Source organism: Anguilla rostrata, chromosome 13, assembly GCF_018555375.3.
Source record: "Anguilla rostrata isolate EN2019 chromosome 13, ASM1855537v3, whole genome shotgun sequence".
Lineage (NCBI taxonomy): Eukaryota > Metazoa > Chordata > Actinopteri > Anguilliformes > Anguillidae > Anguilla > Anguilla rostrata.
Genome location: NC_057945.1, coordinates 27,001,563 through 27,017,915, shown reverse-complemented (window position 1 = coordinate 27,017,915; position 16,353 = coordinate 27,001,563). Strand labels below are relative to the sequence as shown.

Sequence of the window (16,353 nt, the reverse complement as noted above, 5' to 3'; positions counted from 1 at the left end):
GCAATTCCCATGAGGCTTTACCAGTTCTGTCACATTTGAAATTTTTCTAACACCACCTGGACACATACCCCATTTAACCAGCAAGGGTAATGTTTTTTTTTTCTTCCTGAACGTGCACTGAATGTTGGATTTATTGCCAGCCATTCCTACACAGCTCTAATGTCCTTCAGTTAAGTGGGTCCATCTGCTACCCAGTGATTTCATTACATATGCCTTGGAACTACACTTGAATTCTTGCCTTTATTCATATCAGCTGACCAATATCTATTTTTTTTTATTGCCCTGGCTCTTAATTTTGAATTAGCATACCAAATGGTTACTATAATTGGCATGTTCTTAAACAGTACAACTTTAATATTAGGGAAGACAGTTTCTACAATATGCAGCTAAATAAGCAAGTTCAACTCTCAACAGCACTTGACAGCCTAAAGATCGATATCATCCAATTAGAGGACAGACTTCAAAGTGTAAGGACTTCAGTAAAAGGTAACCATTTGAAATGGTTATCTTTTACTGGAGTCATTACACTTTGAGGCCTGGAATATTGGTTTCACCTCCTGAGTAGGCAGCAGTGCAGAGTGCTTATATTTTGCCAATTGCCTGTGCAGGACTGGTATGAATCAGGTTTGTCCAAGTGCAGTCTGAAGAGCGTCTAGGTGAGTTGACTTTACTGGCTTGATCAAAGTCATCTGCTAAGTGGCACGGTGCAGAAAAGAATCAGGTATCCTACACATGGTGTGCATTATATGTACATTTCCTGTACTGACCTGATTCATACTGAAGCAAGTTTCACTCTTCACTCAATGGTTCTGCTTCTCATAAGCCATCTAATCTCCATTCTGCCCTATGGAGAAAGGAAAATAATAACATTTGAATCTAATATTAGCTTTAGGCTTTTGATGATATTCTGTTATTTTCAGACATTGCTCGGTGCTGGCAGTTGCACATGGATTAAAGTGCAAAGTGTGTGGTCATTTAGATTAAAACACCAAATGTGTCAAAGGTCTTGTCATTTAGGTGCTTACGTAAGTGGGTGCTTTGTTGTGATTACTATTAAACTTATACTCTAATTGTTAATAGGTCGCAACAAGGGCATTTGGGTTAGGATCAGTTGTACGTGCCCCTGAGGCAACATCTCAGCCTCAGCTCATATAGAAGTATAACATTATCTATACTTCTATCAGTCTAAGCTGCAAATTGTCAGCCTCAGCAAAACATTTGTCAGTCTAAGTTTTCATATATTTTTGACCTCTTGTATTTATTGTAGCCTACGTGTAAATTTGTTCTCATTATGTTTTGGCTCACGCCTACAGTTTCAGCTCACAAACACCCTGAAGTGTGTTAATATTGTTTCTTATTCTGGAACATATGCATTCTCCAAGTTTTCCAAACATGGTGCTAATTGTGCCTTAAAGTGTTCTTCGTGTACTTCAAACATACAAGCCCAGTGTTGAGAAGGGATCATATGGGGGGTACTGGCTGTGCTGACTGACTCTGCTTCGACCATCACAATAAAGCCTCTAGGTTTATTTACTTGCAGTCCTGCTATAGCAGACAGTGTTTCCATGGCAACCATTTCTGGTTCTTTTAATTCATTGGACTGTCTTCCAAACAGAAAAAAAGGCCATGCTACCTTTCCAAGACTGTTGCTGGAATACAATTTTGAGCAGCATCCTAGTTTTGACTCGATTCTCCACCCTGTCAGGAAAGGTCCAGAAGGATTTTACATTTGCTTGTGGCTCTCTACTCCTGCCCCCTGTGACTTGATGGTCACAAAGGCGTTTCGAAAGGAAATCAGTCCGGTGGGCATGCCCGTCGTGTGGAAGGATGTCGAGGGCAGCCGACTTGATTTGGATGTAATGAATTGCATGTGGTTGGGTTCAAATAGGGGTTGATGTCAGTTCTGTGCCACATTACTTTTGTTGGGGTGAAAACAGCTGGTCACTAGCTGCTGAATGTGTAGAAGGATTGAGGAAATATATTAATCAAAATGAACAAGTTGTCCATATGCTATGTCTTTGGATAACAGGGCTATTGTCAACATTGTATAGCCGTACTGTTTCAAGAACTATGAAGCCAGCTATGATTTAGACAGCGTAATGCAATAATCCCATTGTATCAAGAATCTTTGTTGAAGCTAACTAAAGTGCCATGAGAATTGTAATTGCAATTATTTTAATTGTCTATTTTATCATCGGTTTTTGGTTCACCTACACAACCCAAGAAAATGTTAATGTCTTTACCCTCAACATCAGCTTTATCTAAGTTATGGTTTCAAGATTTCCAGGTTTTTATTTCCCAGTTTTGCTGTGTTTACAGAGTCAGATTGGTCTAGAAGCGCTTTTATCCTTGATTGGAATGCATGCTCTGATTCCGAGCCTGTTGTTTCAGTTAATCCTATTGTTGGGTTGGAAAAACAGCATTTACTATTCAGAGTGCGTTTCTTATTGGGAATAGCAGAGAGGTCAGAATGGCAATCCCTGTCCATCCATTTGATTTGACCAGTAATGCAAGCAATAAGATGGGGCACTACGAAAGCTGCACACTAATCCATTGCATCAATACACTCCTTAAACATTGTGTCCTCATGGAAAGGATGGTGTGGAGAGAGCCATTTTATACAACTGAGTACCTTGTGTCACTGTTCAATGCATTTTGCCATAGACATCATTTTTGCGTAGCATTACACAATGTTTTAATACCTATTGTTATAGCAATATATGCTGTTGGTCAGTATTTTTTTTTTTGGAAAAGTGAACAAAGGCCTCTATATACTGTAACTCTTGATAGGTTTGGATAGGATTGGCCTTTTAGTATGTCAGATAGTTTGTCAAATTTCATGTTTTTCATCTCAAATCTGAATACAGTGTGCTGCAATTACATGCTGTTTTTTGATATAAGTACAGTGAAGCAGTGTAGACTGTGCATCCCAATTTGCCTGGAGCTATAAAATTAATCTGTAGTAAAATGTAGCCTTAATAGAACTAGAAATAGATTCAGTCCTTGGCCAATTATAGTTTGAACACTATTTATGGTTAAAATTATGTGCTATTCACTCAAACCTGGATGTGAAAGAAGCTATAACTGACAGACTTAATTTTCTGTGGGGAAATTTTCTTTTTAGATAAAACAAATGTCTATGATGACATGGTTCCATTTAAAGAATAGACGGGTACCCTACTACTGCTAGCAAGTAGGTGTTTGAGCATTGTGACTTTATTAAAGAGTAACTGGGTTGGGCAGTGGAGATTGGCGAGGCTCCACTGGGGATTCTCTGATCCTACTGTTATAGGGAAAGGCAGTAGAATGTCCGCCACTTCTCTTGAAGGAAAAAAGGGAATCCATGAAAAATATGTGCAAATTTTTGCTAATGCGACTTTGCATAACACAAGATAAATTGTATGTGACTCTAAATGTTGTGCGAGCCATTTTTTCAGGGGTTAGAGCTTAAAAATGCCATCGTAAATGTAAGTAGTCTGTTTCAGGTGTTTTCACAGGGATGTACAGTAGTATTGTTGTTTCAGTTTGTGTGCGAGTCAGTGAGCAGGTTGTGATTAATTATACGGGAGGCACTGTGGGAGGGAGGGACTAATGCTGATGCATTCCTTGGTGGAACTGAGTACGACATATAAACAAAAAGCTTTTGGTTCCTTCCTGAATTTTTCACTTTGAAGGCAATCTGTATCTGAGAGGCAGATGGTTATAACAATGGGGTGCAGATTATACACGCTACCTGTCCTCCTGATATCTGGAGTTTGTGTCAACCATCTTCAGACATTAAGAAAGGTTGCATCCATAGTTATTTCACAAAATTGACTGAAAAAATTGCAGTGCAAGCTCTGTGTTTTTAACAAGATATTTCAAATTTTCCATTACGGTATGTATTTGATTTGTCCCAGGTTGTAAATGAATGAGGAAACAACATACCAGTTTTAATATGTTGGCACATTAAAAGTGCTCCATCACATTGTTACTTAACCATCTCAATGACCAACGTGAAGCAAAGGGGGATAGGTGTTAGGGAATCACCGTTCAATATAGTGCTCTTGTAGGTGGAGGTGCCGAGAAACCAAAAAAATTAATAAATGAAATCCTGTAACAATGCAATATTACCTCAAAGTAATTTGGTCATAAGCACAAAAGTGGCATTGTAATAGATTTGTATTTAAAAATATATTCAAATTTTTTTGCATTTAAGAATTTCATATGAGTGATAATATATTTTGCTTGCAAATCTGTCTGGTTTGCAGCCATACCAGACAGACATTACACTGTGATTTTTTTTCTTACAGTTTACCTTTACATCAGCAATGAGCTTGTGCAGAGGGCTGCTACCTCTTTATTGTGGAAGTCTGATTGGACTGCCTTTTTTAGCATTTGTCCAGTCATCAGGCTTTGGATACACAACATGTCCTCTATGGTTCTCTCTTTCGGTGCCCGCTGGTTTATTTTGTTTCCCAGACTACCCGACTCAGGAGGCTTGCCAGTGTTGGTCTTCAGTGCCCTTGAGGCCCATCATGATTGATTTTTGTTAGTAGCAAAATAACAGAGGAATATTTGATATTACTAGCAAGGTGAAAACTGGTCCAGTATCCCAATTCCATGTTAAGAACTGACAGAAACATTTTGAAACTGAAAGATAAATGGGCTGAATTATTAAATAGACGGCTACATTTCTTTCTCTATGTATTTTCTCTTAATGATATGTTACTCACAAAAATCATGTTGTTTATTATAGTCTTTAGGTTCAGAAATATATTTCAAGCATGGAGATCTGGGAGCAGTACACTTGAACATTAGTGAAGAACATTGCTTGAAATTGTGTGAAAGGGCAAATAATTTGTGTGCAAAGGCCTCCAGTCATTAACACATGTCTTCCTGTTTATTTTTCAGGAAACAAGCTCAATAAAGATCTGAAGCATTATCTGAGCCAGAGGTTTCAAAAATCATCCGCTGACCACGAGCTTCAGCAGACCATCAGAGAGAACCTGTACCGTCACGCCGTGCCTTGTGAGTCCTTCGTCCTCCTCTGGTCTTCCTCATTTCTACATCCTCTCCTTTCGGGGCTGTTTAGATACCGCATGTGCCTAGTGTCACGGGACAATCTGTACGAGAGAGCAGGGACTGAAACTTCCAGTGTGCTGTACTACTGCAGCTGTCTTGGCTCTCACGGTAATCCTGCTGTGGTCCCTGTGCATTGTGTGCATAGGGCACATTTCAAAATGGGCATGATAGACGATATGAAAATGTCAAGACATATCGAATGTGTTTATGATCATCATTTTTGATGGGGTTTTGATATATTGTATTGAACATTTTCATGTAAAATGCCATGTTTGTTGTCCATTCGGATGTTAGACATGATCTAGGTTCACGATGTCAGAGAATTTATAAGAACTCTGTGCCAGAATTTGGCTAAATCCTAACCATGGCTTGACCTTGGCTCAGCAGTTGGTCTTGTTTTCATTCTGGACATTTTAAACACTGTTGTAATACACAAGTTACCAGTGCGTAATTAAACCCTAAGATTTTCCTATCTTGAGGTGGGGGTCCCATGAGTTAACTGAGTGTGAAGCGTGTTCCAGTAGGGCCTGCAGGATTTAAGAGGAGAGTGTTGTTTGTTCTCTTGCTTTCTTCCTGTTTTGGGCTTGTGTCTTTGAAGTCCTGTGTCAGTGGGAGTGTCATGTGGGCTGTCAGCCAGCAGTGTTCTTTGAGGACTTTGTTTGTCCTCAGTGGGCTTGGTGTGGGTCAACAGTGGTTCTGGAGCCCTGTTGATTTCAGTAGTCCAGCAGTCATTCTTGTGGCTTCCCAGAGTTGTTGTTGTCTATGTTTATGTGCTTACTTTTGAGCCATTTTCCTGTGAGATTCTCTCTTGTTTTAACCTTTGCTCCAGGGTTCTGGTGAGCTAAAATCAACAGTCTGGAAGATTCTACCGGGATGGGAAAACATTAGGGGTTGCAAGACCATGCTACGATGGTTGTAATTGCATGTCCTTGTCGTCACACCTGTCTCTCAGTTTATTTTTCGTAAAATGATGCAAATGTGTTTAAAAGTAAGTATGCTGTCCTTCCTTAGCCTTTCAGTTCTTTAGGTTAAAGGCCAAAACAACCAACAACTATCTGAAGTATGCTTTTAGGGAAAGAAGATCATCAGCCTGTAGTTTCTGTTACCAGAAGTTCATTTGTCTGCTATGCTAATGATCAGTCATCAGAATGTACTCAGAATAGTGCTTTTGTGTGGAGGATGAGGGGGGATGGGGGGCAGAGGGTCACTTTTGTTCCTGTTATCAAGGATAAACAGTTATTGATTTTACAGGGGTGGTTGATTTGAGCTGCGAGAACAAGCAGTCTGCTAATCGTGGAATTAATTGGCTGTAGTCCGATGATTTCAGTTTTCCACACTTTTCTGCATCAAAAAAGTCATTAAAGGTCCCCTCTGTCTTCAGGCTGTTTTTAGATACTGTATTGGCCTTCAGTGACAGGGTGTGCTTGGAGCAGTTGTTCAGATATCCTGCCTATTGAGTGGATATTGCAGCTTTCAGGGTAGTTTGTCTCATTGTTCAAATGGAGAGGGCCTTTTGAAGCCTACCAGTTTGTAGTGTCACATGGCCTGTTGATGTTATGGCACAGCCGACTACTATGCTGCTGTGCTCTTTGGGAATTAGTAGTAGATTTTGAGTGCTTCTGCTAGTTTCTCTGATCCAGTTGCTATTAGAGTAAGACAATGAATTATTGTGAATGCATGGTAAATGTATTCATTTCTCTTCATCAATTGAATCAGCAAGTATATTTTACAGAGAAATGACCCGATGCTGTCCAATCAATAAGCCAAGAGTGTTTCCAGGGATCAATAGAGGCAGTGATTAACTGCTGTACATCTTGTTCCAAGCTTCCCAACTTGACAACCCAGTACACAGTTTTGGTGTTCTATATATATATTCAGCTCCCCTGATAGAATGCATGTCTCAGGCCTGTTCATTAGCATTGTGCTGCATGTGCCCTGAGCAGCAGTTCTTATGGTCCAGCAGTCAACCCAGATGGCTGCAGTTGCTGGCCTTTTAAATAAACTTCTCATATTCTTATGAGTCCATTTAAATATTAAGCTCTGCACTCTGGACCAGTCTCATTATTTGCTCTTTCATATGGAATATTCAATTCTCCAGTGATGTTGTGATCTGTCTGACATTGTTCACTGCAGAAATGACACATAGCCTAATATGGAAATTGTGCAAAGAAAAGTAGAACTGGAAATGACTTCTAAACCAGGTCTAAAATAAATGTAATTCATGGAATGCGGACCCATTTCATCCTCTTGTTTTGATCTACAGTTGTAATGAACTGTAGCATTCCCTCCATTGTAATATTCATGTGTAAAGGATTCATAGATTTACTTGATTCATAATTTACTTGTCATTACTAATGATACAGAGATGACAAGCCTTTGTTACACAATCCAAGTTAAGTTTTTTTATGGGTCTGTCTATAACACAACTATTAACATTAAATCACATAGTTATCACAGCGTTACAGCTGTCAAACATGCTTTTTTCAGTTTTGAGTTTGAGAGCGCATCGAACTGATAGAGTGTCAGTCAAGTGTTTTTGTCCTTTTGTATCCATTTGTAATGAATAATTTAAAGCTATCAGTGAAGCATGGAATTATTCACCCCCCCCCCCCCCCCCACTTAAACAAGCACCTTTTCTACCTGGCTATGTCAATAGATTTTCTGACATCTCTTCTAATTCCTTTATCACCCTCCCTTTCTAATTTACACTCATTATATAATGAGTTTCAGATGATGACTTCCTATTTAAAACATGCATCCTTTGCACTATCAAAACCAAATGTTAATTTGAAATTTACAAGAAATTTTATAGTTACAGTGTTGTAATGTAATTTACATTTTGTAAATTGTGTCTAATTAATTTAGTGCAGTTCTCTTTTATTGCTGAACAGCTGAAACCCAAACATTTAAAAGTCAACTAAATATGCTGCATCTGGAGAGCCGGTTCCCAGCTAACAGAATGTTCTCACAAAGTCAGTCTGTGAGAAGCTGGGGTAACTGGATTGTCATATTATTGAGAATGTAGGTGTAAATTAAATCTATAATTCCATAAGGGGCCTCAGGATACAGACTTGGCCTCTGATATGCATGCACTGCCACATGTCCTTGGTCTCTGCTTCAGAGCATGGTGCATGGCTATGTTAAGGAAGTATGATAGATTTAGTTGCTGATTGATTGGTTGAAAGACCCTGGGGGCACATTGGAGAAGAAGGATAAGTAGTGGATGGCAGAGGGGTGAAGGAAGTGACAGATGGGGTCTTGGACAGGGAGGGGTACACAGCAGGTGGCTGCCAGCAGCTTAGTGTCGCACTGGCACCATGTGGAGTGGGTATTCTGTAGACTCCCTATAGCCCTGCAGTACTGTGTTCTATGCTGTAATCCATCACTGAACATGAGAGAGTAGTATGGCACAGTCACATGATTACATCCACGGTCAGGCCTCTGCTGTAGCCTCTACAATTAAAAACTACGATATCACTGCGGCCATAAAATACGAGGAAGAGTGAAACCTTCAAAAGTGTAAATTGCCAAAGACAGTAACACTCCAGTTCAGCAGGGGGCAGTGAACCAGTTTTTCTAAATAATATTGGGGTAAATCCCACTATACTTTTGTGTGCAAAGTGCACACATGCAAAAAAGTGCATACATTTGCATGCTAGCTATCCAACTACACTTCCACATTGTACGTGTATCCTCAGTGAAATTGTTGTTAGCTACTACTATCAATAAACTCAAATCAAGTCATCCTGCTCCTTTATTGGCCGTCATGTGGTGTTCTCTACTGTTTAGTTGTTGGGGGACGGAGACCGCAAGGACATCTGGACATAATTATCTGTAAACATTTGACAGGTTGAATCATCTGAGAATGTCTAGAACAGTTGCAAGCAAGTGGAGCTGACAAGTGAAGTCAAGACATCAAGCCAAGCCTGAAGATGTCTGTGGACATGCTGCCAATGTGCAGGCAGCATTAGATATGCTGCACATGTTTTTTTCTGTATATTAATATCCTTTGGTAGCAAGGTACAAGTGGTGTGTGTTATGAAATGGGATGAAGGGATGGTGGCTACTAGTGAGTGGAACTATATTGATTTTTGTTGGTCTTTGGTCTATGGGATGTGTGTGTGTGTGTGTGTGTGTGTGTGTGCAAATCCTGTTTTATAAATTAACCTCTGCTCCAGAATCCAGAAACCACATGCTCACACTCCAGTGGTAAGTGACATTATCCTGTTATCCTATACCTCTAACAACTACATGGGGGGGATTTAGCATTATTTTTATCTTGGATACATTTTTTAAAAAAGGTTGGTGGGATTTTGAATATTGCATACTGAACAAAGATGCTTGTGAGCAAAGGATGCTTGTAAGATCAGTGAGAGAGTCTCCTTGCCCTGTGAATGAATGAAGGGCGATGTCACCGCCTGGTTTTATGAGAGTGTAGCCCTGCAGCTGCTGCTTTGTTCAACAAGTCAATGTTTTGATGGCTTGACCAACAGGTCATCTGACCAGGTGGCTGGAGGCCCGAGTGGGGGATGGGCCTGGGGTGATTTGGACAGGGGGGCAGAGGGGGTAGTGTGTGACCCCCACAGCAAGGGAGACTTTATCTTTGTGTGAGAGTGTGGCTCATGGAGGGGATTTAGCATTTTGAACAGAGGTGTACATATGAGAGCCATTTTGTGTGTTGCTGCATTTTTTTGTGTTTGAACAGTTTTTTCAGAGCCAAATCCAAAGATCTGCCAAAATGTTTTTCAGTTATAGCCCCCAGCCCATACAAACAGAAAAGATAACTTGCAATTACCAAAGTGCAGTATTTCAGACTTGGTGCTGAAAAAATCTAGTACAATATGATGTGGATAATTGTGAACTGTCCCTTTAAGTACGATCCGGCAGATGTGTCTGCGGAGACGGGGAGGGAACCAAGATGGTTTCTGCAAGTGTGCCCAACAATGGCCATCCTACGAGGCAGAAATCAGAAGGAAACAGATCGCTCCATGCTCTGTCCCTGCTCCCTGGGGGCCTGTCTGTCTTATGATGGCAGGATGGCTTCTCATTTCGCAGCGTGGCGTCGTCCACCCCTCTCCCCGACTCAAACAGGTGCCTGCTGATAATCCTGAGCGTGCTCTGTACCCACAGGAAGTGGACACTTCCATGCCAATTTCCCTTCCTTCACCTCCAGTTTGGCTACAGATGGCCATTGTTGTGATGAGCTGAAAATGTCACCAGTGATCTAAAAGGCAGTCTGCTGCTTTTTCTTTTTTTCATTTCATACCGTCAGCTGCTCCTAACAGCATTACCCCCCACAAAAACGCACACCCCCCAACACCACCACCACCAAACCCACCTCCCAGTCTCTCTTTCTCCCCTCTCACTTTTCTCTTTTTCTCTTCAAATATTCCGCTGAGTGCCAGCCTCCCTGTAGTTACCCAGCCCGTGTCGACCCTCTCTCCTTCACCGTTCCCGCCGTTTGTTCTTCTCTTCCTTTTTCTCTTTTTTTACTGCTCGGTAGCGGAGGTTGGGATCATTGTTCTGTACGGGTTTCTGTTTTCCGCACACAAAAGACAGGATTACCGCTCCTCTCCGTCTTCTCGCTTTTTCCACATGCAGGCAAGTGGGAGCGTTTCATTATGGTCAGTGGCGCTTTCTGTCATTTCTCCCGGACTTCAGCTCATTTCAGCAATGTATTTAACGTATGCGCTGTGAAAGTGCGGAGCAGGGCAGGCATGCTTGATGGCTTGTATATAGGCTAAATAGATGGGGGCAGGGGTAGGAGTGGGGGGGGGGATGTAGAGGAGGGAGGAGGGAAGCAGGCACACTCAGGCAGAGACTCATCCTGCTTCAGAAGGACAGATGGCTAGTGGTCGTGGTGCATTTTCTCTTTGTAATTTATCCTGCAGGCTTTGTAGAAGAACCACTGGTACACAGACATCTTTTTTACAAGGCTGGAGATTGGTGTACTCCAGAGACTGGGGGAGGTGTTCATGGGCAACGGGGTGGGAGTTTGGGTGTACGGGGGGGGTCATCCGTCACAAACACATGAAAATCAGGTCCAGATACCACCTGAAACAAAGGGTTTTTTTAAGGAGACGGTAGGGGGGATGTGTGACGGTGAAGCCTGCACCTCCGTCCGCATTGCAGGTTTGAACCAGGGCGAGCACATGTTAATAGATTACATTCCAACACGTAGTGTGGCAGCTTGATTTTGGCTCTCTTTTTTCTGTTTTCATTTGCAGTTGTTCCTTTCAGCTTTTTTCCCTCCTCCCCCCCGCTCTGCCTCCATTCAGACTGCTGCTCATGTCACGGAACAGCGCTCATGCTCCACCATGCCGTAGCGTGAACAGAGGAACAGAAAGCGCTGCACATCCTCTCCAAGCGGGAAGAGAGGGAGCGAGAGAGAGGGGCAGAGAGACAGGAAGGGAGTAATGGAGAACAATGGGGTTTGCAGAGCATGGAGATTGAGAGAGGGAGTGCAGGTGCTAGTCCTCGCTCAGGTCTGAGCATGTAGACTGTGGGCTGGTTCCAGTGGCAGTAAGCCCCACATACAGTTTCCAGAATAATATAAGCAGATAGCTTGTTCATAGCGGGAGTTAAATGCTGGTTTTTAACCAGTGAATAGTTAGTTGTGTTTGTCTGAATCCGCCTGCCGTCATTTCCTTTTTTTTTTTTTTTTTGGGCAGCACCCAGCATCCATTGCCAGTGTTCAGAAAATGGTGCTTTTAAGCCACAACCACTCCACCAATCACAATTTAGCACCAGTGTGATTGACAGCTCGACCTTGGGGTGGTTTAGGGTGAAGGAAGTGCAAGACTCTCTCTCGATTCATTGCATATCATCCTAATTGAATTGAATGTGCTCACTGGTGGTTATTGGCTGCTTTTACCCCCTTTTCAGGGGGAACACAGAGGGTTTTTTTGTGTGTTTTTGTTTCACCAGCTGACCTTTTTTTTAAAGAAATGTCGCTGCTACTTTCTGTGATGAAATCTGAAGGTAGCGGTTGCGTAGTCTGGTATCTGGGCCTTGAGTCTTGGGATATAGGTCACAATCTAAAATAACAGCACAGCAGCGAGGACCCGTTCCTTTTCTGTGCGGTTTCCTACTTATGGGAACTTTTGTTCCAGTTATGAAGAGTTGGCCTTGTGAATGTTTTATGCTGATCTTTATTCTTTACTGCAGAAATATGAGTGGGTTTTAATTTGTTTTTTTTTTCTCCCTCCCACTCTGCCTCCTAGATGTTCAGCTGTATGATCAGATGCTTGCTCAAAAAATGCATCATAGTTCAGACAGTTTATGCAAACACACACATACATTCATAGACCTCAGTCAGTCTTGAATATTCAAATAAATAAAAAAATAAAACTTTTTTGTGTCTTCTCCAACATCAAAGTGAATTTTGTTTTTTGTTTAATCTTTTTTTATATCTCCTGTATTCCTGTGGATGTGGTTGGAACTTTCTTTAGTTGGGCTGGGCAGTTATGGCCTAATGACATGATCCTGAACTCAGAAGCTTGTGATGAAGATCTCTCCCAGTAAATTCTGATGCACTGTCATATTCTCCCACTTGAGTCTTCAGGGCTGCATGTACAAACTGTAGTGTGAGCCATTTTAACCATGAATTAAAGACATCCTTCAGGGGTTGGCAGTTATCCTATGGCTTTCTGATTCAGGCTTTGTTTGTCCAGTGACTTTTTCAGAATGTGTCCATGGTCACATGGCATCTTGAAGGTAGTCTGAGGCAGAATTTCATTATGGGAAGTGACTGGTCATGAACCACTCCAAGAGTCTGAATATTGATCATTTAATGACAGCGTTGCCATTTATATCCAGTTGGCATTAGCTTATTTGTTGGATGTTGTCATTCAATGGGGCAACTTAGTTCTTTCTGTGGAGTGTATAGATGAGTAGGCTATATCTTAAGGTATGAGTAAATTTTACCCCTTTTTCTGGTAACTATTTTACATTATTTTATTAATTGCTCTGACCATATGGCTATTTTTGGTTTCCATGCCCATGCCAGTCATGCATGCCAAAGTGTTGCATGGGTTGTCCATGTAGAAATGGGTTGCATAACCCATAATTATTCCTGTAAATTTCCCAAACAAATGTCTTACGATACTGCTGATTTGCAAGACAAGAAGTTAATTGCCTTGAGAGAAGTTGAGAAGAGACCATAGCATAATACTAGTCACCAGCATTCTGTTCTCTTTTGGGCTAAATTGCTCTGAGTGGGTGGATCTAAAGGATTCCTTTTCTAGTGGGAAACAAAAGAGGTTGCAAAGTTTCACTAAACTGAAGTAATCAGCCCTACTCATAAAGAGATTGCTAACTGGAATAGAATAAGAGTCATTACTACATTACTGTTTTTGTTCAGCCTTAGTTGAAGATTAGCTTATTTTGAATGCTTTATGTGGGGTGTTGAAAGGGTACTGAGTATTTTGGAATGTTTCTGCATTTCATTGTGACAATGAGTCTTGTTAATCACAAAAGTAGTGTAAGGGTGTAGTACATTAGAGAACTGGATTCCCAGCTGGTGTGCTGCCATTGTACCCTGCTGCAAGGTGTTTAACCTGAATTGCTTCTGTAAAAAATATTTGTCCGTATAAATGGATTGGATGCAGAAAATGTAATCTGTAGGTCGCTCTGAATAAAAGTGCCTGCTCACTGCCTCACTGTAAACAAGAGAAAAAAAGTTCTTCCTGATGTGAAGATGGCTGTTCTGATGTGTAATCCCCAAAATGAATAAATAAGTAAAAAACACTCATTAAGCTTTAGCTGATTCAGCCACCTCCCTGTAAAGCAGCAGCTTTCTGTTTCTTACAGTGGCACTAAGGGATGGCTCACTGTTCACTATGTAAGCATCTCTACTCGTTTCCAGTATCAGTTCTTCATTTAGATAGATATGCTGGAGCTGTGGCTCGATTCAGGATGTCACTGGTTTTATAAGCCAGCCGATGGAAGTAGCCTTTCTAGTATGCCTCCCAATTTCTGCCATCTTATGCTGTCCTGTGAACCTGATTCAAATGTGCCAATTTCCTCCTCAACTCCTTTGATACAAGCTCACGTGGTGTAAATGATGTCGTCTAATCTCCTCATGCCATATATGAACTGTATGCTGTATGAACAGTGGCAATCGTTCATTTTACCTGCTTGAATAAAGGCTGCTGCTAAGACAGCCATTTTGAAAACTGAAAGATGGCAAATGTTTGTACTGTAGTTAGAGATGAAATTCCTCACTTCTTTTTATCTGTGAAATATACTTTTTTTGAAATGGGTAGAATGTAGAAAATTAACTGTTGTAGATATTTGGAAGTTGTCTCATTCCACATATCTGAAGGGCTGCTATATAATTTTTTTCATACCTCCTCAGCACATAGGGAATTATTGTATTTAAAATAGCAAAGCTCAAATCAATTGGAATGCATATGCCACAATAATATCTGCAAACAGAAAATTCTTCAGAATATGTATAAGTAAATGACCAGAAAAGACACGTGCCTACTTCTGTCTGTCACCGACCTGGCTGTGGCGTTTTGTAAGAGCGGAACTGCAATTCTGCAGAAAGGACTGATACACCTGAAATGATGGTCTTTGCCAAGGGAACAGAAATGGCATACTGTGTGTTTCCTGTGTGTGCTCCACACTCACTGGGTTAAATGAAAACAATGAGGCCATGCACATTCAGGGCTTGTCCAGCCTGCTTTATCTTTAAATCTCATTCGGCCCTAATCCTGCCTCCACCCCTCCTCTGCTTTTGGAGTGTTGATTGCCAGGGTCACGTGATCTGCAACTGGGTGATGCGACTACCCTGTTTGTCAGGAAAGCGTGTGTGTAGATGCCTGTGTGTGAGAGAGAGAGAGAGAGAGAGAGGGACGGAGAGGAGGGGGAGAGCGAAAGAAGAGGGAGGAGAGAGAGAAGAGGGAGGGAGGGAGGGAGCCAGAGCGAGAGAGTGAGAGAGAGAGTGTCTGAGTTGAGGTGGGCGGGTACATGTATGGGACTGTGAGGCTGGAGACATTTGCTTCAGACAAGAGTTTGAGTGTGAATAGATCACATTGGCTTAGCTTCTAAGCTGGGCAGGACAACTAATTTGCCGTGCTCGTGGGCTTGGCCAGAAAAAAAAGGCAGCTGCCTGGGAGCATTTGCTCAGATGCAAGCAGCTGATGCGCGCACTGGGGGAAAAACACCCAGCTCTAGCATCCAGCCTGCTGGGATCTCTGCCTCTCTCCATTTCCTGCTGGAATAACGGCGGAGGAAGCAGCAGAGAGGTATTTATTTCACATTTAACGTTTACATTTTCATGATGGAACATTGGCTTCCGGGATTTGATGGGGGTTGGGGTGGGGGAAAGGAGGGAGGGAAGCAGAGAGAGAGTAACATTGTCGCCGTGCATTAAGCAGAGAGCATCGGTTGAATGGGGCTTATGCAGATCTGTGGCATGGTGGCTGCTGATGCGTTTAGCCGCGATGGCGAAGCAACGCTGTGTGTCAGCTGGGCCGGTGCTGTGTGCTGTGAACGCAGCTGAATTGAGCTGTGATCTGTTGACACACTTGCCTGTGTTGGAGGCCATTACGCTCTGCCATGGCTGAGTAGCAAGCGTTGGGGAAGGTATCTAGGATGCCAGCTTCACGCGCTCCCCCCCCCCCCACCTCCTTTGCTGTCTCTCTCAGTCTGCTGCCCCCCCCCCCCTTCCTCTGTAGCTCTCTTTAAATGGAAGGTTTAAATCTCTCTCTCTTTCTCATCCTGCTTGCCTTTGGTAAAGAGGAAGCTTTTACTGAAAGAAAAAAAAGACAAATGATTGCATCTTTTGAGCGTTTTAGAATTATTAAGCCTTGAATTCTCTTTTTGTAGCCTTTAGCTTTTCTGCTCCCCCCAGCACTCCCCCTTTTTTTCCTAGCCGTTTACGAATAAAAGCAGAGCTGCGGTTGTAGGAGATGCGTGTGGTGCGGGGTTTGAAAGAACGGCCTGCTGTGTTGGATCTAATTGTGCATCTATTGTAGCCTCTTCCCTGCGAGACACAGCCAGCCTGTCCTACCATCCCCCGACCATCACTCCCAATCCTTCCCACTTAATCAAAACACATTCATTAGGAAAAGGGTTTGTTAAAAAGAGAGAGCTGGTGGTGGATTCTGTGTTGCTGGAGACCCGGGGGGTCCTGATAAGCCCAAACAGACAATATGTAGACTGGAAAATAGTGAAAACTGTGGCCTTTATTGTGGATTAACAATTTTGGAGGCAGATGGTTTTCTCTTCTGTGGAAATACTTCACTATTCTGGCTTATCCTCATTTGTCACCAAACTTGC

The 16,353-nt window shown here is 42.1% G+C and overlaps 1 protein-coding gene across 10 annotated transcripts in view; it reads left to right on the top strand.

Annotated features, from left to right (window-relative positions):
* The window catches only part of magi1b (membrane associated guanylate kinase, WW and PDZ domain containing 1b), a 126,321-nt gene that overhangs the window by 53,968 nt on the left and 56,000 nt on the right, over nucleotides 1–16,353 (top strand). For all 10 annotated transcript variants that reach the window (XM_064304029.1, XM_064304027.1, XM_064304024.1 and 7 more), the window contains exon 2: nucleotides 4,894–5,010. In XM_064304029.1, the coding sequence (XP_064160099.1) occupies nucleotides 4,894–5,010 (117 nt within the window). The remainder of the gene's footprint in view (nucleotides 1–4,893; nucleotides 5,011–16,353) is intronic.